The sequence below is a fragment of the Alosa pseudoharengus genome, unplaced genomic scaffold, assembly GCF_046254945.1.
Source record: "Alosa pseudoharengus isolate Yale_2024_CS ecotype anadromous, Long Island Sound unplaced genomic scaffold, YU_APseudo_1.1 YU_APseudo_1.1_scf_18, whole genome shotgun sequence".
Taxonomy (NCBI): Eukaryota; Metazoa; Chordata; class Actinopteri; order Clupeiformes; family Clupeidae; genus Alosa; species Alosa pseudoharengus.
Window position 1 is genome coordinate 15,954,595 of NW_027468650.1, and position 18,445 is coordinate 15,973,039.

At 41.3% G+C, this 18,445-nt stretch overlaps 1 protein-coding gene across 1 annotated transcript; it reads left to right on the top strand.

Annotated features, from left to right (window-relative positions):
* Window positions 1–271: 271 nt before the first annotated feature.
* LOC143131457 (diacylglycerol O-acyltransferase 2-like) lies at window positions 272–17,982 on the top strand. The gene is made up of 8 exons (XM_076291111.1): window positions 272–311; window positions 1,225–1,365; window positions 1,640–1,747; window positions 15,965–16,035; window positions 16,266–16,470; window positions 16,709–16,883; window positions 17,003–17,205; window positions 17,828–17,982. Exons 1-8 carry the CDS (start codon window positions 272–274, stop codon window positions 17,980–17,982), a joined length of 1,098 nt encoding a protein of 365 aa, XP_076147226.1.
* The last annotated feature ends 463 nt before the right edge of the window (window positions 17,983–18,445 follow it).

Here is an 18,445-nt window from a genome sequence, read left to right on the forward strand (position 1 = left end):
GTCACCCATGGAACGGAGTCTGGTTTGGGATAGTGAGGAGACCATGATCAGAGGTATGGCGTAATGTAACTACAGAGATAACGACACGCGAGCAAAGTTCAGAGCAACCCCCTGCACTGGTGGATCTATACGTTCTGGAGGTGAGGTGTGGGAGGGGAACGTGTGCTTGTGGCATGTGCCTGGACCTCGGGCCATCGGGGCTAGACAAACCTCCTGTCCCTGTGAGTTGCGTCTGCTTTGATGGTGCACATATGCAGCTCATATCGGAGGGATGGAGGCCAAAAGCTCTGAGTACTTCAGCACGCTGCAAGGTAGAATCTTCTCATAAACCTCTCTCAGGAATCCTAAAAGTGCTAATGAGAACTTTATCATATTTGACTTTTCAGGGGTTCAATTTAAGTGAATTGTGTGTATGTTGTATTGGAACACATATTTTTATATGGTGTACTGGTAATATGTTTATTTATATTTGTTTAGCTGTTGCTTGATTGGACAGAACATACTTACTCAGTGAGGTTTTGGTCAATCAGCATGTGCTAAGGAATCTTATTCCTCTAGTCCTCTTCTTTATTCTTCTAGTCATTTAATTCTTCATTGGTGTGAAACAATAAGAACCTAGCTTGTAAATATGTCGAGATGGGAGTACAGTGTACTTTGAACTGTTTAGGAGCTTAATATCCGATTTCTGCTAAGAAACTTAGAATGGATTTATAACATTTATTCAGTAGATGCAGTTTTCATTGGATCATTTTGAAGGTCACTTGGGCGTAACTCGAGGAAATCCCAAACCCAGCAGGGCTTAGATGCACACTGCTTATAAAACCAGACTATGAACTAAATCATGGTGAACGCAGGGAATGCACACTGTGCTGTGGTACAGACAGACGTCCCGAGGGCCTGATTGGTGCTGGGGATGCAAGGATGCACACTCAGAGATGGGGTCGTAAGTCTGACCAGTCCAGTCCTGGTGGAGTCTGGCTGTCTGTGTGTCTGTCTGTGTGTCTGTCTGTCTGTCTCTCTCTCTCTGCCTGCCTTTGTGTCTGTCTATCTGTGTGTGTGTGTGTGTCTGTCTTGTCTCTGTGTGTCTCCACTGTCTGTGTGTCACCTGACTGGATATTTCCTGTCTGCTGTTTTAATTCGCTCAGTGAGATGAGTTTGCAGAATTGAAGCATGTGAAGTCTGCTGTTCGGGCTCACCTCTCTCTCTCTTTCTGTGCTGCTGCAGGTGTGGGGACCAGTGTTGGGTCCAGTGTCCTCGCTGCCGTCAGACACCTGCCCTCCGTCCGATGGCTGTCCAGCGCCATGGAAGCCAAGCTCCTCCAGAGGCTGGCAGTTGTACAGTACATCCTATCTTTCCTCTTCATGGGTGAGTCAAGGATCAAAGCTAAAAGTCATCTATACGGTCTGTTCACGAGACTAATCCAGGGAACACATTCTTAGTTTTTTATTCTCGTTCTTTGTGGTTTAAATTAAATGATCATCTAAACTTAAAGGCTTTTGTACTTGGAGCATATGGTCATAGCTATAATCCAGACATACACTTTTTTAATGATGTATGCTGTTATAAACAGAATCCCAGTATCTCTCTCTCTCTCTGTGTGTGTGTGTGTGTGTGTGTGTGTTTGTGTGTGTGAATGTAGGTCCTGCGTGTATAATTCTGCTGATGTACCTGCTCTACACATCCTGTTGGTGGGTCACAGCTCTGTACTGTCTGTGGTTGGCACACGACTGGAACACACATAAACAAGGCAAGCTCATAGAAACACACACACACACACACACACACACACACACACGCGCACACACACACACACACACACAACACACACACAAGCTCATAGCTCATACTAGTTCAGGGGCCTCATTTATAAAAGTGTTGCGTAGAAACCATCCTTCATTTGATCTTAGATCATTTCTGAAATGATCGTACGCGTGATTCAGAGAAAACGAACGTCCGCACAAACAAAAAAAACGTGCGTATGTAACCTGCGTTGTGTTGAACCTGCGCGATTTAGCCCTGCACACGCCCGGACTCGAACCCGCGAACAGCACTACCTCAGATCGGAGGCTACTGGCTCGCATGCCAGCAGCACTCTTGAGGCGTCGGGGAGTAAGGTTTACCAACGTTCCACAAGCACAGCTAAGCTAGCTGGCATCCGTTACACTCACCCCCCTAAACCTCACTCCCGATCCGGGTCACGGCACCAATGTAACCTGCGTTGTGTTGAACCTGCGCGATTCAGCCCTGCACCCGCCCGGACTCGAACCCGCGAACAGCAGCACCTCGGATTGGGAGGCGAGCGCGCTAACAATTGAGCCAATAGGCCCCAGCTGTGGCACAACTGGCTGGGGCACCTGCACCGTACGCTTGCGACCCGGGTTCGATTCCAGCCCCGTGGTCCTTTCCGGATCCCATCCCTGCTCTCTCTCCTATTCGCTTCCTGTCACTCTCCACTTTCACTATCATTAAAGGCATAAAAAGGCCAAAAAAAGGAAAAAAAAAACAACAAAAAAAACAATTGAGCCAATAGCCCAGGCTACTGGCTCGCATGCCAGCAGCACTCTTGAGGCGTCAGGGAGTGAGGTTTACCAACGTTCCACAAGCACAGCTAAGCTAGCTGGCATCCGTTACACGTACACCACTCACATTTCAGATGTGACAATAATTCAAAGACAAACAATCCAAATGGATGATTTATTTAGAAATTTAAACTAGGTAGCATTTTAACCTTAAGTTATTTATTTTTTTAAGTTATTTAACACCATCACTACCACACTTATGGTGAGTTTCATCACAGTTGAATAATTTTGTATACACCTGAAACTGGTGTGTGTGTAACAAACCAAACTTAGCTAGCATGCTAGCTGCGCATGTAAATCCTCACACCCCTACGCTTCTGACCGTTGAGTTGGACTTACGCTTTTAGCTCAGTGGTTAGAGCGTTTGACTTCCATGCTGGTGTATGTTGAGTTGGCGGGTTCGAGGGTTATGAAGGACGAACCAACCTCTGTTGTATGTGCACAACCTCTATCCATTTAAATACAAAAAAAAAAAAAATCAGATTGTCACATTAATTCCATCCAATCAGTTAAGCCAATTAGAAGCCAATAATTATGACATTATCAATAATTTCTTATTTAAAATGTGCAAGAGGTTGGAAATGTCCTTGTTTGAGGTATGAACATATCTTGTCAAGTCACCATAGCACTGAAATATTTCACAGGTCAGAGAACATAACTGGGTGATTCTCCAACTATGGTACTTTTTCTGTCCTTGACATATATTTAAAAAAATAAAAAACATTTCTACTTTTTTTTTTTTTTCACACTTACTACATATTTAGGGGAACCTATATATAAAAAATCATTGTTCAATTATGTTGTTTTTTATAAAATATAAGACATTTTATATGCGTTTTTTACTATTTTGCCTCTGTCCCTAGGCCAGACTTTGGGTCTTCGACCTTATCTCACTTAAAATCTAATACTGATATAATTTTAAATTCAAACAGAAAGGATGCATTATAACCCAATTCATTCAAATCTACTATTTGTTTTTATATTTCTTTTCGATTTGGCATATTTTAAACATGTTAAACACTTGTCCCTTGGGTTCACCGTCATTTCCACACCTCTGCATAAAATGCAATCCCAGGCTCAGTATTCTAGATTTGTATACTCATTAACCATAGCAACTGACACTCCAGAGGGATCCACATGGCTGAATGAAAGAATGATCCCAGCAGAGGTTAATACATAGGAGATATATTAAGGTAAATATGAGAAATACCGCGAGTATGTTTATTGTACGTCATTTCTGAACCGCTCATAATTCATTCCGATGGGAAAAAATCTGGATTTTTACCATTTCATTAGGTGTAATTTGAGATTATTTAATGCTAACTCTAAAACTAACACTAACAGGCTAGTCAAACATGAGATATTAGAGGAAAAGTGGGAAAATTTCATTTCCACGACCGTCTTTTCCACATCTGTCTCCATGGTAGTGATAGGTAGACAGGTTGGCTTGTTTTTGTTCGGTTGTGGAAATGACCATTGCTTTTGCCATTGTCTGGAAAAATGTCAAAAAATACATATTATTCCATAAAAATCAGCACAGCCAACTTCAGGGCAGGTATCTAGGCATACTGGGGAAACAAATTATGCCAGTAATATTTTAATTAAAAATGTTTCATTTTCTGAAAATGTTCAGGTCCAAAAAGTACCATAGTTGGAGAATCACCCAACTATAAAACAGAAAAAAGAAAGGAAAATGGAAACTCAAGTGTTGCGATCTAAGCTTGTGAACTCAAGTCCTTGTACTGTCCTTGTATGAGCAAAGGAGTGTGTGTAACCTTAGCTAGTAGTGTCTCCTCAGTTGGTGCCTTTAAGCACAGCTAAGCTAGCTGGCATCCGTTACACGTACACCACTCACATTTCAGATGTGACAATAATTCAAAGACAAACAATCCAAATGGATGATTTATTTAGAAATTTAAACTAGGTAGCATTTTAACCTTAAGTTATTTATTTTTTTAAGTTATTTAACACCATCACTACCACACTTATGGTGAGTTTCATCACAGTTGAATAATTTTGTATACACCTGAAACTGGTGTGTGTGTAACAAACCAAACTTAGCTAGCATGCTAGCTGCGCATGTAAATCCTCACACCCCTAACCCAGAGCCATAGAGTGTGCCAGTGACTTCCGTTTTACTTCCGCTACAAGGGACCTGTCTTTCAAAAAAATATGAACAGGAGTTAATGGAGAGATAACAATTATTTTTTGGTCCAGTTTGAATTGTGCCACGAATTTCACATATGATGTGTGTGAATTTAAAAGATAATTTTTCACGTCAAGAAAGTACTGTTGTTCGATAGACTTCAAAAGTTATGTTGGATTTGTACGAATCCGCTTAGTGGACTACATCTCTCGTCTCGAACGATGTACGTCACCAACGAAACGATAAGATTAGAAGCTAGCTGATAGCTGTTATGCTAGTTAACGGTTGCATCTTGCTGCTATGTCACTTAACAGTATCTAATGTACAGTCTATGGACGAATACAACTTACCTGATGTGTTTAATCCTCTGACTCATGGTATTTTCATCGGCAAGGAAAGCCCAATTAAGACCTGTTGCTGGTATGCTTGTACAATATAGTGTGGCTGTGAATGAGCTAACGTCACTAGCGCGACTGATGGGTTTGTAGTCGTTGGAATTACGATCTTTCACAATGTTGTAATTCAATAGTTACGAAACAAACTGCAAATGTCTTTACATGAAAAATTGTCTTTAAAATTGACAAACATCATATGGGTAATTCAAGGCACAAGTCAACCGGGACCAGAAAATAATTTCTTTTTCGCCATAGACTGGCGTTCAAATTTTTTTGAAAGATAGGTCCCATGGAGGCAAGTGGAAGTGGCGTCACTTGCACACTCTATAGAAAAAGAGAGTTGCGACCAGAGCCCGTCTACGGAGAGCCTTGCCACTCCGTAAAGTCCCATTGTACCGAATTTTGGATGCAGTTCCACCAGAGTTCCACTGGGGGCGATCGCCATGAGTGCAGAATGAATGGGAGTCAATGGAGCTAGACAGCTAAGTTGGTCTCTTTCACCTGATTGTTGTTGACAAATCTCAGATTTGATTGTAGTTTGTATAACTTCAACATGGGTTATAGGTCAAAAGTTCAATGAACGAGTACTTATGTCCTTTTGATTTCTTACAGGTTGGGTCGTTGTTGCACATAACACGCTAGCATTGTGCTAATGAATGACGTCATTGACACATCTGAAAGGCTTTTTAGAACAATTAAGTGACTTTAAAAAATATAATACTCAACCAAGTGTATTTTCTTTACCTCCCCTTTTGAATGCAATACTCAAATTACTTGAAAAAAAATTATATCCCAAGAAAAGTGGATTTTGAGGGGTACAGCTCCATTGACCTCCATGCATTCTGCACTCGTGGACGAGCGCCCTCATGTGGAACCACAGAAGGAACTGCAACCAGTTCAGAAACCGGAAGTTTTCCGAGAGTGGCAGTTCTCCCCTTATAGAGTGTGCCAGTGACTTCCGTTTTACTTCCGCTACAAGGGACCTGTCTTTCAAAAAAATATGAACGGGAGTTAATGGAGAGATAACAATTATTTTTTGGTCCAGTTTGAATTGTGCCACGAATTTCACATATGATGTGTGTGAATTTAAAAGAGAATTTTTCACGTCAAGAAAGTACTGTTGTTCGATAGACTTCAAAAGTTATGTTGGTTTTGTACGAATCCGCTCAGTGGACTACATCTCTCGTCTCGAACGATGTACGTCACCAACGAAACGATAAGATTAGAAGCTAGCTGATAGCTGTTATGCTAGTTAACGGTTGCATCTTGCTGCCTGCTATGTCACTTAACAGTATCTAATGTACAGTCTATGGACGAATACAACTTACCTGATGTGTTTAATCCTCTGACTCATGGTATTTTCATCGGCAAGGAAAGCCCAATTAAGACCTGTTGCTGGTATGCATGTACAATCTAGTGTGGCTATGAATGAGCTAACGTCACTAGCGCGACTGATGGGTTTGTAGTCGTTGGAATTACGGAATCTTTCACAATGTTGTAATTCAATAGTTATGAAACAAACTGCAAATGTCTTTACATGAAAAATTGTCTTTAAAATTGACAAACATCATATGGGTAATTCAAGGCACAAGTCAACCGGGACCAGAAAATAATTTCTTTTTCGCCATAGACTGGCGTTCAAAATTTTTTGAAAGATAGGTCCCATGGAGGCAAGTGGAAGTGGCGTCACTTGCACACTCTATTAGACATTAGGCTTGTTCGTCTTGTCTGAGTCTGACTTTCGTCTGGCTTTCTACGTAAACGTGATCTTCAAAAGGCTAGCCGGGAGGAGCTACAACAGAGGGCAGCTCATCCCGGACAGAAAGGCTACAGTCTGCCTGACGTGACTCGCGGGAGATATCGCGGAATGTTGTTTGCAATAAACACAGCAGAACTTTCATTCTTACTCATTAAAATGAGCATGATGACTGACGAAATAAATTCTTATGATGTAGTTTAAATAAACCACTGTTGTCATACAATTAACAGGCCTGCATTGTAGCACATACATTCAATATCAAGTGTTTCCCCTATATGTGTGTCTATCTATTTAGCCAACAGCAGAAAATAACAGAATATCCAAACGTTTTCAGTAGGCTAGCCTACCATTGTTGCAGAAATCACGTATAAGAAGGTATCCCTTCGATTTCTGTTTATTTTCGCATATTCCAACATAAGGAAGCAGCATGACCTAGCGTTCATGGGCTTCGTAAAAACCTTTCTCCGAGTGAAAACATCATCATTCCGCGTCATTTACGTCACTTAATGTGTGAGTCAGAGGTCGGAAACTGGGGCTAGATTTTGCTAACAGAGTTGCCCAGTTAGGGGCTCGTCATCACTTTTGTCGTCACGTTGTAGTTCGTTTGTAGTCCATGTGGCCTTTCATGTCCAACAGTTTTAATGTAAACTTGGGAATTTGCCCTTTTTATCACTTGAAAAGCTGCATATCTTTCTTTCACGAGCATCTTACACTACATTTTAAGCAAATACAGTTGTTTGTTTAGGATTAGTGAGTATATGTTTTAACCTTTGTTGTGGCATCCGTGTTTGTCACACATTCGATGGCAAAGCACTTGAACACTTGCTGTCGGAAAAACAAAGTAGCCATGGGGGCGGTCCTTGTCATTCCGAGGTGCTCTGAATGCACCATGAGCCTCTAGTCATAATCGTCATGAGGACATTCCTCCCAAATGGCCCTATCACGTCTTTGAACTGACGTCATGAGGGCGTGTTTCAGCTCGTGCAGCTCGTGGAAGGCAACTGCAAGATCTGTCTGCAGGCTAAGTGTGTGACAAACACGGATGCCACAACAAAGGTTAAAACATACACTCACTAATCCTAAACAAACAACTGTATTTGCTTAAAATATAGTGTAAGACGCTCGTGAAAGAAAGATATGCAGCTTTCAAGTGACAAAAACGGCAAATTACCAAGTTCACATTAAAACTGTTGGACATGAAAGGCCACATGGACTACGTGACGACAAAAGTGATGACGAGCCCCTAACTGGGCAACTCTGTTAGCAAAATCTAGCCCCAGTTTCCGACCTCTGACTCACACATTACGTGACGTGAATGACGCGGAATGATGATGTTTTCACTCGGAGAAAGGTTTTTCCGAAGCTCATGAACGCTAGGTAAGACTCCCGCGATATTTTAAGGCCATGTGACATGGTGTCACGGTGGTAAGTCCCTCCCCGGCTGACAGAAGTCGGACAGAATTTCTAACCAGTATGCATTGCGTCCATCCCAGTATGCATTGTGTTCAACCAGAGAATGTCTAATAAGGAGAGAACCTTCACTCTCGGAACTCTTCCGGTGTGGTACTGCATCTAGGGGCGCTCACGGGCGAGTCCAGAATGAATGGAGGTCTATGGAGCTGTACCCCTCAAAATCCACTTTTCTCGGGATATAATTTTTTTTCAAGTAATTTGAATATTGTATTCGAAAGGGGAGGCAAAGACAATACACTTGGTTGAGTATTATATTTTTTAAAGTCACTTAATTGTTCTAAAAAGCCTTTCAAACGTGCCAATGACATCATTCATTAGCATGATCATAGCATAGCATAGCATCAATGCTAGCGTGTTATGGGCAACAACGACCCAACCTGTAAGAAAACGAAAGGACATGACTCCCGGATTATTTCACTTTTGATTGAAAATCCATATCCATTTTGCGAAAAATAAAATAAAATCTGAGGGTTTCAGTTGTTAAATAGGTGAAAACAACAAATGTAGCCATGTAGCTCCATAGGACCCCATGTATTTTGGACTCGCCCGCGATCGCCATCTAGGTGAACTGCAGCCAAATTCGGTTTGTATGGGATTAATAGAGAGTGGGGAGGCTCTCCTTAGAAGGGCTCTGGTTCAACCCAGCATGCATCACATCAAGTCGCAAGTCGAACTCCCCTATTCTCTGGTTGCGACACTCTTTGAAGTCGCCGACACACGGTCACGTGGTTCACGTACGCTTCAACAGTTCCATATTGCGAATTGGTCTGCAACATCGATCTAAAACATGTTCTTTGGTAGTTCTAACATTGAACGTTTGTTTCCTTGCTGGACATAAGCTGTTATTGGATTCCTACATTTGCCTGTATCACGCTACATATACTTTACTTGTCAAAACGTAGGCTATGCATTTTGTATGCTTTTTGTGTGTGGACATTACAGTATATCCAGTGTCCTTTTCAGTTCGTTTGGTGAGATGAAGATGAGGTGCCCCCCCCCAAATCTACCACACAACTTTGATCATTGTAAGACTAGCAATAAACGTCTATCAAATATATAAATATATGAATAGCATATGAATAGAATTCAGTAGCCTAACAGCTTAAATGTTAAAAGTTTGATCAATGCATTAAATCTGTTCAGATCTTTTAGAGAAATAGCATAAAGGTGGCCATCACACAGCCTTGCTAACAATTTAAGACTAGCCATAAACATGTCAAAAACACACAGGCTAAATAAGAATCAACAACAACTTAAATGTGAAAGGTTTGATCAATACTGCAAGATAAGACACCCTGTTTCAATTTCACACTTGTAACTCAATAAGCAATCAACTGTTTCAATAAAATACGTATAACTTATATTTCAGCCGGTTGGTGAGACTACAGCATGAAAAGGATGACTGATGTTAGGTTTTCAATTGATTTTTTATTAAGTTTTCAATGTGTGTTTAAAACAAGAACAGGAACAAATGCAAAAAAGACTGGAAGGAAGGTATGGTGACACTGCAACATAAAAAGGAGGTCTGACACTCATTTAGGTTTCCACAAAATAAAAAGATTTCCGTTTCCAAAGTTTGAACAACAATTGTGTGTGAACTACACAAAAGACACAATGTGGAAGGAATGGATAGCTCTCCATATACTCTGTACACCTATAAGAGGGACATGGTAAAGAGGATGCAACACATTTGGGAGGTGTGGAAGATGGTGGATCAACACAACTCCCTTTGGGTAAGGGCCCCATTGTGTGGACCTCAAACATAAGAAATTATCTTATCTGACCATTCCACTCATATATCGCACACCCTCCTTGGTCCTGGATAAGCAGAACAGGCCCAGTGGAGAATGGGAGAGAACAGAGCAGGTAACACTCAGTGTATACTTGGGACAACACATTAAGTAATTAGCAGAAACCTAAGCAAGAGGCCATCTCCAGCAAGAGTTTTACATAGGCTACCCATACACAGCCAACCATTTGCAAGGCCTGGGGGTGCCACAAGTCCACACAAAAACTATAACAACAATAACAACATGAAGAATAATTTTGTTGGGGATTACTTTCAGAGTGACCTATGCCCTATTAACCTGACTACACTTTTCAGTTATCCAAAGAAAGACATTTGTCCTACTTACAAAGATCACTAATGAAAGGCAATGCCCTCTTTGTCACGTCAGTCTCTTCCATGCAAACTTCGCTATGTATTTAACAAATTACTTGGCAGACAAAGCAATCAAAATTATTACACCAACAACACGAAATGTAAAATTACTGAAAACTAAATGAACTGAAACCTGAAATCGATTATCAGTTGGAGCAAAAACTCCTACTGTAGGCTACTATTACAGACCCCACTGTCCACGCTCGTGCCACACTCACCTACCGCTTGTGCCACTGCACTGTCCCGTTTGTTACAGTGATAGTGGCACAGGACTGTCTGGCAAGGGAAGAGCCACGCACCAGTAACAACAACAATAACTTATAATAGTCTAGGTTTTGCTCCTACTGCTTCCCCTGATATTCATAACTGAAATCCCCTCGTTCACGAGTCGTGGACACTAGCCTACTTCAGCCCACGGTTCAGTTCAATAACGCCATAAAACTCGCCATCTAGCAAGCTAATATATATCAGGTTTAAAGACAATAATCACATTCATTTGCTCCATTTTTCACCTGAAAAGCGTTAATCACAAACCCATTGATAACCAGCACATCTGAATACCATGAGTTACCATGCTGAATGAAATGTATTTTATCAAGATAAAGTTCGTGTTCCCCCTCATAGCAGAGCGGTAGAAAAACATTTTAACCTTAAGTTATTTATTTTTTTTAAGTTATTTAACACCATCACTACCACACTTATGGTGAGTTTCATCACAGTTGGATAATTTTGTATACACCTGAAACTGGTGTGTGTGTGTAACAGAGGCGAACCGAACTTAGCTAGCATGCTAGCTGCGCATGTAAATCCTCACACCCCTACGCTTCTGACCGTTGAGTTGGACTTACGCTTTTAGCTCAGTGGTTAGAGCGTTTGACTTCCATGCTGGTGTATGTTGAGTTGGCGGGTTCGAGGGTTATGAAGGACGAACCAACCTCTGTTGTATGTGCACAACCTCTATCCATTTAAATACAAAAAAAAAAAAAATCAGATTGTCACATTAATTCCATCCAATCAGTTAAGCCAATTAGAAGCCAATAATTATGACATTATCAATAATTTCTTATTTAAAATGTGCAAGAGGTTGGAAATGTCCTTGTTTGAGGTATGAACATATCTTGTCAAGTCACCATAGCACTGAAATATTTCACAGGTCAGAGAACATAACTATAAAACAGAAAAAAGAAAGGAAAATGGAAACTCGAGTGTTGCGATCTAAGCTTGTGAACTCAAGTCCTTGTACTGTCCTTGTATGAGCAAAGGAGTGTGTGTAACCTTAGCTAGTAGTGTCTCCTCAGTTGGTGCCTTTAAGCACAACTAACTTCTCAAACAGTATTGCATCCAGACAACACCTATGGGGCCTGTTAATCAGTCCTGCAAAGGAAAATAAACGCTCTGCTGGAGCAGAGGGGCTTGACCATGAGGGTGCCACAGACAGACAGAGACAGAGATGTTGTGCTTTAGATAGTTAGATAGATGTCATCACAGTGTTTCACAGAAAGTATTTTACAGTATTTTCAAAATACAAAAATACACAACACTGAAGTATTTTGATACAAAATAGGAAGGCATTTTCATCATCTCAATAAAATACAAATTACAGATTAGTATTTTGTATTTGGAATACGTATTTTAAATACATGTATTATAAATACTGCCCATCCCTGCCTGTACGTTATGGTACAGTAGGCTATACGTTTCCAATATGACCCAGGGTAATATGCTGATTTAGCCTACAAAACAGAGGACTAAACTAGATGTACTGCAGAGCGGTACAAAATATGACCGCCGCCCAGTCCAGTACATTTTTTCCCACAAAAATAAGTCACGCTTGTCAAATTGTGTTCATTTCCTACTTTGTTCCTTTTTTGTGTGTTTGAATTGAGTGTCTGCAGAGTGTGTGGTTGTTTTTGTGTATATGTGTTTTTTTGTGTGTGTGTTTGTGTGTGTGTGTGTGTTTGTGCGTGTGTTTGTGTATGTAGGTGTGTGTGTGGGTGCATGTGTGTGTGTATGTGTGTTTATGTGTTTGTGTGCGTGTTTGTATGTATGTGTGTGTGCATGTGTAGTGTGTGTGTGTTTATGTGTCTTTGTGTGTGTGTGTTTTTATGTGTGTGTGTGTGTGTGTGTGTGTGTGTGTGTGTGCATGTGTGTGTGTCTTTATGTATGTGTACATAAATAAAAGCAAATCAGGGAACCACCTACTCTTTGCGATAAGTGGCATAGGATCTTTAACAACCATGGTGTGTCAGGACCTCAATTTAACATTCATGCAAAGGAAAACATCTGCAGTACAGTGTCCCTGTCACTGCAATAGGACATTGGAATTGATATTTGTTTGATGGCTTTTGGCCACAGGGAAGAGTGCTACCTACTGGCCAGCCACCAACACCACTTCCAGCAGGAACCTACTCTTCCAAGGAGGTATCTTATCCAAGTACTAACTGCCTGCTTAGCTTCAGTAATTCAGCAAAGTCAGGGTATTTGCTGGTCTGGCTACTGGCTAAAAACAAAAGGTGAAAGGCATACAGCGGGGAAAATAAGTATTGAACACGTCAACATTTTTTTCTGTAAGTATACTTCCAATGAGGCTATTTGCATGAAATTTTCACCAGACATTAGTATTAACTCAGATAATCCACCCATATAAAAAAATCCAAACATTAAAGTCCATAGGTAGAGTTATGTGCAATAAAGTGGAATGACACAGGAAAAAAGTATTGAACACGCCTGCTGAAATTTCTTAAATACTTTGTGGAAAAGCCTTTATTCGTAATGACAGCTTCAAGGTATTTCCTGTATGATGAAACTAATCAGTCAGAGTATTCCGGTGTGAGTTTGGCCCATTCTTTTAAACAGATAGTCCTTTAATATTGAAGATTTCAGGGGTCCCTCTTGTAAATCCTGATCTTTAGTTAACTTCCAAAACTGTTCAATTGAATTGAAGTCAGGGCCTTGATTTCCTTTCTCTGAAACCAATTGAGAGTTTCCTTTGCTGAATGGTTAGGATCATTGTCCTGCTGGAAGGTATAGCCATGTCTCATCCTCATCATCCTGGTGGATGTAAAGATTCTCCCAGAAAAAAATGACTCCATTCATCATTCCTTCAACTGTATGAAGTCTGCTAGTACCATGAGATGAAAAACAGCCCACACCATGATGCCACCACCTCCAAACCTCACTGTTGGTAGGGTATTTTTAGGGTGATGCACAGTGCCATTTCTCCTCCAAATATGGTGTGTAGTATGACATCCGAAAAGTTACATTTTTAACCAGAATACATTCTCTCAGTTTTTCATAGGATTGTTCAAATGTTGTGTAGCAAACTTTCAACGAGCTTCGACATGTTTTTTTTCAGCAATAGAATCATGCGGGGTGAGCACGCATAGAGGCCATGGCGGTGGAGTGCATCACCTATGATTTTCTCTGTAACAATTGTACCTGCTGCCTCCAAATCTTTCTGGAGCTTTCTCAGAGTGGTCCTTGGCTCTTGGGCTACTCTTCTGACTATCCTTCTGACTTCCTGGTCAGAAATCATGCAAGGAGATCCTGTGCATGGCCAGTTGATGATGTAGTGATGTTCCTTCCACTTGCAGATAATGGCTCCAATACTGCTTGCTGGATGATTCTGAAGTTTTGAAGTGCATCTGTAACCAGTTCCATTAATATGTTTGGCAACAATAAGGTTGCAAAGATCTTGGGAGAGCTCTTTGCTTTTACCCATCATGAAATGTTTCTTGTGTGACACCTTGTTAACAAAAAACCTTTTTATAGCCCACCAGTATGTACTAACCCAGCTTATATCAATTTGCACAGATAGGAGGGATAATTTCTCTAACTACTTATAGATTCCAGTTTGTTCCTTGCCATTCCTTGCGTTTGTGTACTGCTTTATCTTAGCGTGTTCAATACTTATTTCCTGTGCCATTCCACTTTTTTACTCATAACACTACTTTTAGACATTAATGTTTGGATTTTTATATATGTGTGGATTACCTAAGTTAATACTAATGTCCGGTGAAAATTTCATGTGAATAGCCTCACTGGAAGTATACTTACTGAAAAAAATGTTGACGTGTTCAATACTTATTTTCCCCGCTGTATATGATTCTAACCGTTGGTCCCGGGAATTGTATAGCTTACATTCAAATATTACCTTTCTGTTACGGAGCTGGGAATAGGCCTACTATGAGCGGAAAAATTTACTTTTCCTCTCCTAAACGAGGGCAATTGGACATTTTATAGTCAATATTAGATTGATGAGGACACTAAATATACTAGATCACCTGTAAGAATACGTTTCAATCACTCTATCGTAGGTCTTTGTGTTTTTTTAGATATTCTGAAATAAGTAAGCTATACGTTTTTTTCACTTTCTTAAAGCTGCAGTTGGCAAGTCTGACAGATTGAGGGGACTTAGCCAAAATATTGAATGTTTACAACTCTCATGCCCCTCCCCCACTACCACCGAGCACCCTCTCATCGAGTTTGTGCTTGTCAGTGTGCACTGACTGCACCAGACTGTGATTGACAGTCAGATCTCACACAGCCCTTCTCTGATTGGACCAGAAGAACTGGGAGCGGTGGATTTTTGAATTAACAAATAACAGGCACTAGCTGGAGGTAGAAGTGCGGGTTGTTTTCTAAAACTGGCTAACTTATGTTGTTCTGTCGGAGCAGTGTCGGTTTCAGTGAATATGATCAAAAAATCTGCAGCTTTAAGTGGGCTAGTTCTCATTAGCAGTTTTATGTCAAACCATGAAACATTAAACTGTGTCCAGTCTTGAAAAACGACTTCAAAAGTCTTCTGCTGATACTGATCAGAAGAAAGACATGCGTTGGTCTTGGAATTTTGAAAATGCATCGCACTTGGACCTGATGCATCGCGAAAATGCATCGCGTTTGAACCTGACGTGGAGATAAGCACTTTTCCACATCAAAGAATTTTTTTATAAATGTCAGCGTTGGCATGGATTTGAGCGTACGCACGGCCTAAGATCAAATCTGTGTGTAAGAACGCTTTATAAATGAGGCCCCTGGACTGGCTGACCACTTAGTAGTCAAGGCTTCACATGAGTTCCTCTTGCTGCCTAAAAATGCTGTTATGTCTCAGACTGGCACTAAAAACCTAGAACTGAACGCTTCCTAAACAGCTTTTCCCCATAGTTATCAGGACTCCTCACTCTAGGCCTCTCCTCATTAACTTCCGTCATACATACCACTCACCTATGGAACTGTTATGGTTTTATGGAATATGTCAGCCATTCTATGTCCATGTATAATATCTACTGGTGTGCATGCATTGTTCTCCAGTTTAACACATTGTACTGAAAACAAATTCCACTAGCCGGCCTTGGTCTTGTGGCTATTAAACTCTCTCTCTCTCTCTCTCACTCTATCTATCTATCTATCTATCTATCGATCTATCTATCTACTTATGAATTGCCATGTCAGCTGGTAGGAGATCTGAGTGGGTAAGAAACTGGCCCGTGTGGACGTACTTCAAGGACTACTTCCCCATTCGAGTGAGCATTGGGAAACTCTCTCTCTCTCTCTCTCTCTCTCTCACACACACACACACACACTGACTGGCTCCATATCCATCCACGCACTACACAGACATTAACACATTTAACTGTTTTTCGTATGTTAATTATTAATGTACATTATTTCAATTACAATATCTGTTATCAAGTGAGTTATTTTAATATATATATTTAATATATTAATATAATATTCAACATTGCTTTTTCAGCTCATCAAAACACATGATTTACCTCCAAACAAGAATTACATTTTTGGCTACCACCCACATGGAATTTTTTGTTTTGGAGCATTCTGCAACTTTGCCACTGAGGCCAACATGTTTTCCGAAAAGTATCCCGGGATAACCCCGTACGTGGCCACTCTGTCTGGAAATTTCCTCCTGCCTGTAGCCCGCGAGTACTTAATGTCTGCTGGTGAGATTACCTCGCATTTAACGTTACAAGTTGTTCCCACCACAGTGAGCTGCTTTATTTGTTAGAAGTAAATAATCTAACCTAGATGACACAACTTGTTTTGGTTGCAAAGTGACATTTTAAAATAGGTAATCTCTAGTTGTTTTGGGGATATACCTGTTTTTTATGTGACTGCTCATTTCTTATGTCACTCTTTAACGGAGGACATGACTGCTCTGTCATTCCCACTCTATCGCAGGTGTTTGTCCCGTCACCCACGACACCATTGACTTCCTCCTCTCTCGGAACGGCACAGGAAACGCGGTCATCATCGCTGTGGGAGGTGCCGCGGAGTCCCTCAACAGCAGTCCAGGGGAGAACCACATCACCCTGAGGAACCGTAAGGGTTTTGTGCGGAAGGCCCTGAAGCACGGGTACGCTGCTGAGGCTCTCTCATCCGAGTCCCCACGGGCCACCGGCTGAAGCAGGTGTCCCTGACAGTGACCTTGAGAGTGTGTCGACTCGAGTGTAACTTTGTTGCCTTTCTGCGCAGGGCGGCCTTGGTGCCAGTCTTCTCCTTCGGCGAGAATGAGACGTACCAGCAGGTGATGTTTGCGGACGGCTCCGTGTGCCGGCGTGTCCAGAAGCGTCTGCAGAAGGCCCTGGGCTTCGCGCTCTGTCTGATCCGAGGCTGCAGGCTGCTCTCCGCAGACCCCTGGGGACTCATGCCCTTCCCCAAAGCCATCACCTCCGTGGGTGAGACAAGACTCCCTCCTTATCTATCTATCTAGGTATGAGTACACAGTAGAGCCATTTAGCAGACACTCTTATCTAGAGCCACTTCCAGTGAACTAAGTAGAGGGACAGGACCTGAAGCAACCGAGGGTTTAATGCTTTGGTCAGAGGACACAGTGGTGGTGGCTCCTGGGATTGAACTCACAGTAGTATAGTAGTATAGAGTATGATTATAGTATGAGTTACTAAAGGTTATGAGTATAGTATGGGAATGGGTTAAGGTCACATGATGTAGGAATTCCCCTTTTTACTGGATACCCATTTAGCGGTAAAGGGGTACTCAATTAATCTTAGACTGATTAAAAAAGGTCATGCTTCTACCCGCGATGTTATCAGATGTTCCGGGCATGCATTGGCAATGTCAGGGACTCTCCTCAGAGTGTCATCAAAATTAGTTTGAAGCTGTTATTTTAATGTAAAAAAAACAATAATGTACTTTTAGGAGGAATGGATAATCACTGTGAGCTGTATATGACTATATAGAGCATGAGTATAGCAGATGGGTTAAAGAGTGGCTGAATGGCTGATTACTGTGAGCTACGTAGTGTCACTGATAATGTCACTGATGTGTCCTTTTACCCAGTGGGAGAGCCCATCAGTGTCCCGCAGGTCAGCGAGCCCAGTGCCGAGGAGGTGGACCGGTACCATGCGCTCTACATGGCCGCTGTGCAACACCTGTTTGAGAAGGAGAAGACCCGCTTCGGCCTGAAAAAGAGAGACACGTTGCACATACATTAACAATCTGCCGACCAGCGTCACCGCTCAGACCGACCTTTGACCCCAGACTGGTGTCCAGTGGGACCATTTACCTCTAAGTAGCCTTCATCTGTACGACAAGGGAGGACAGCACAATAGTTACTAAACCTTTATCCCTTCTGCACCATTGTTCTGCTAACTGTAGCCTGTTCAACAGGACAATGACATTCCATCTGTTCATATCATTGTAATATAGAAACATTGTTTATTGGTGTCATGGTTAAATTTTTCTGAAGTGCTTAAATGTTTCTTTTGTAAATAAAGTATCTCTCAGACTGCTCTGCTTTTGTTTAATATCTCATTGTGCTGATTAAATTAATTTAAATCATATGGAAATTAATCCCATGTCAAATCTTTCAAGAGGAAAACCAGTAATTTTATGGCAATTAGAATATAATTTATAGTGAAACATCAGAATACACAGAAGACAGCCTGTCTGTTTTTT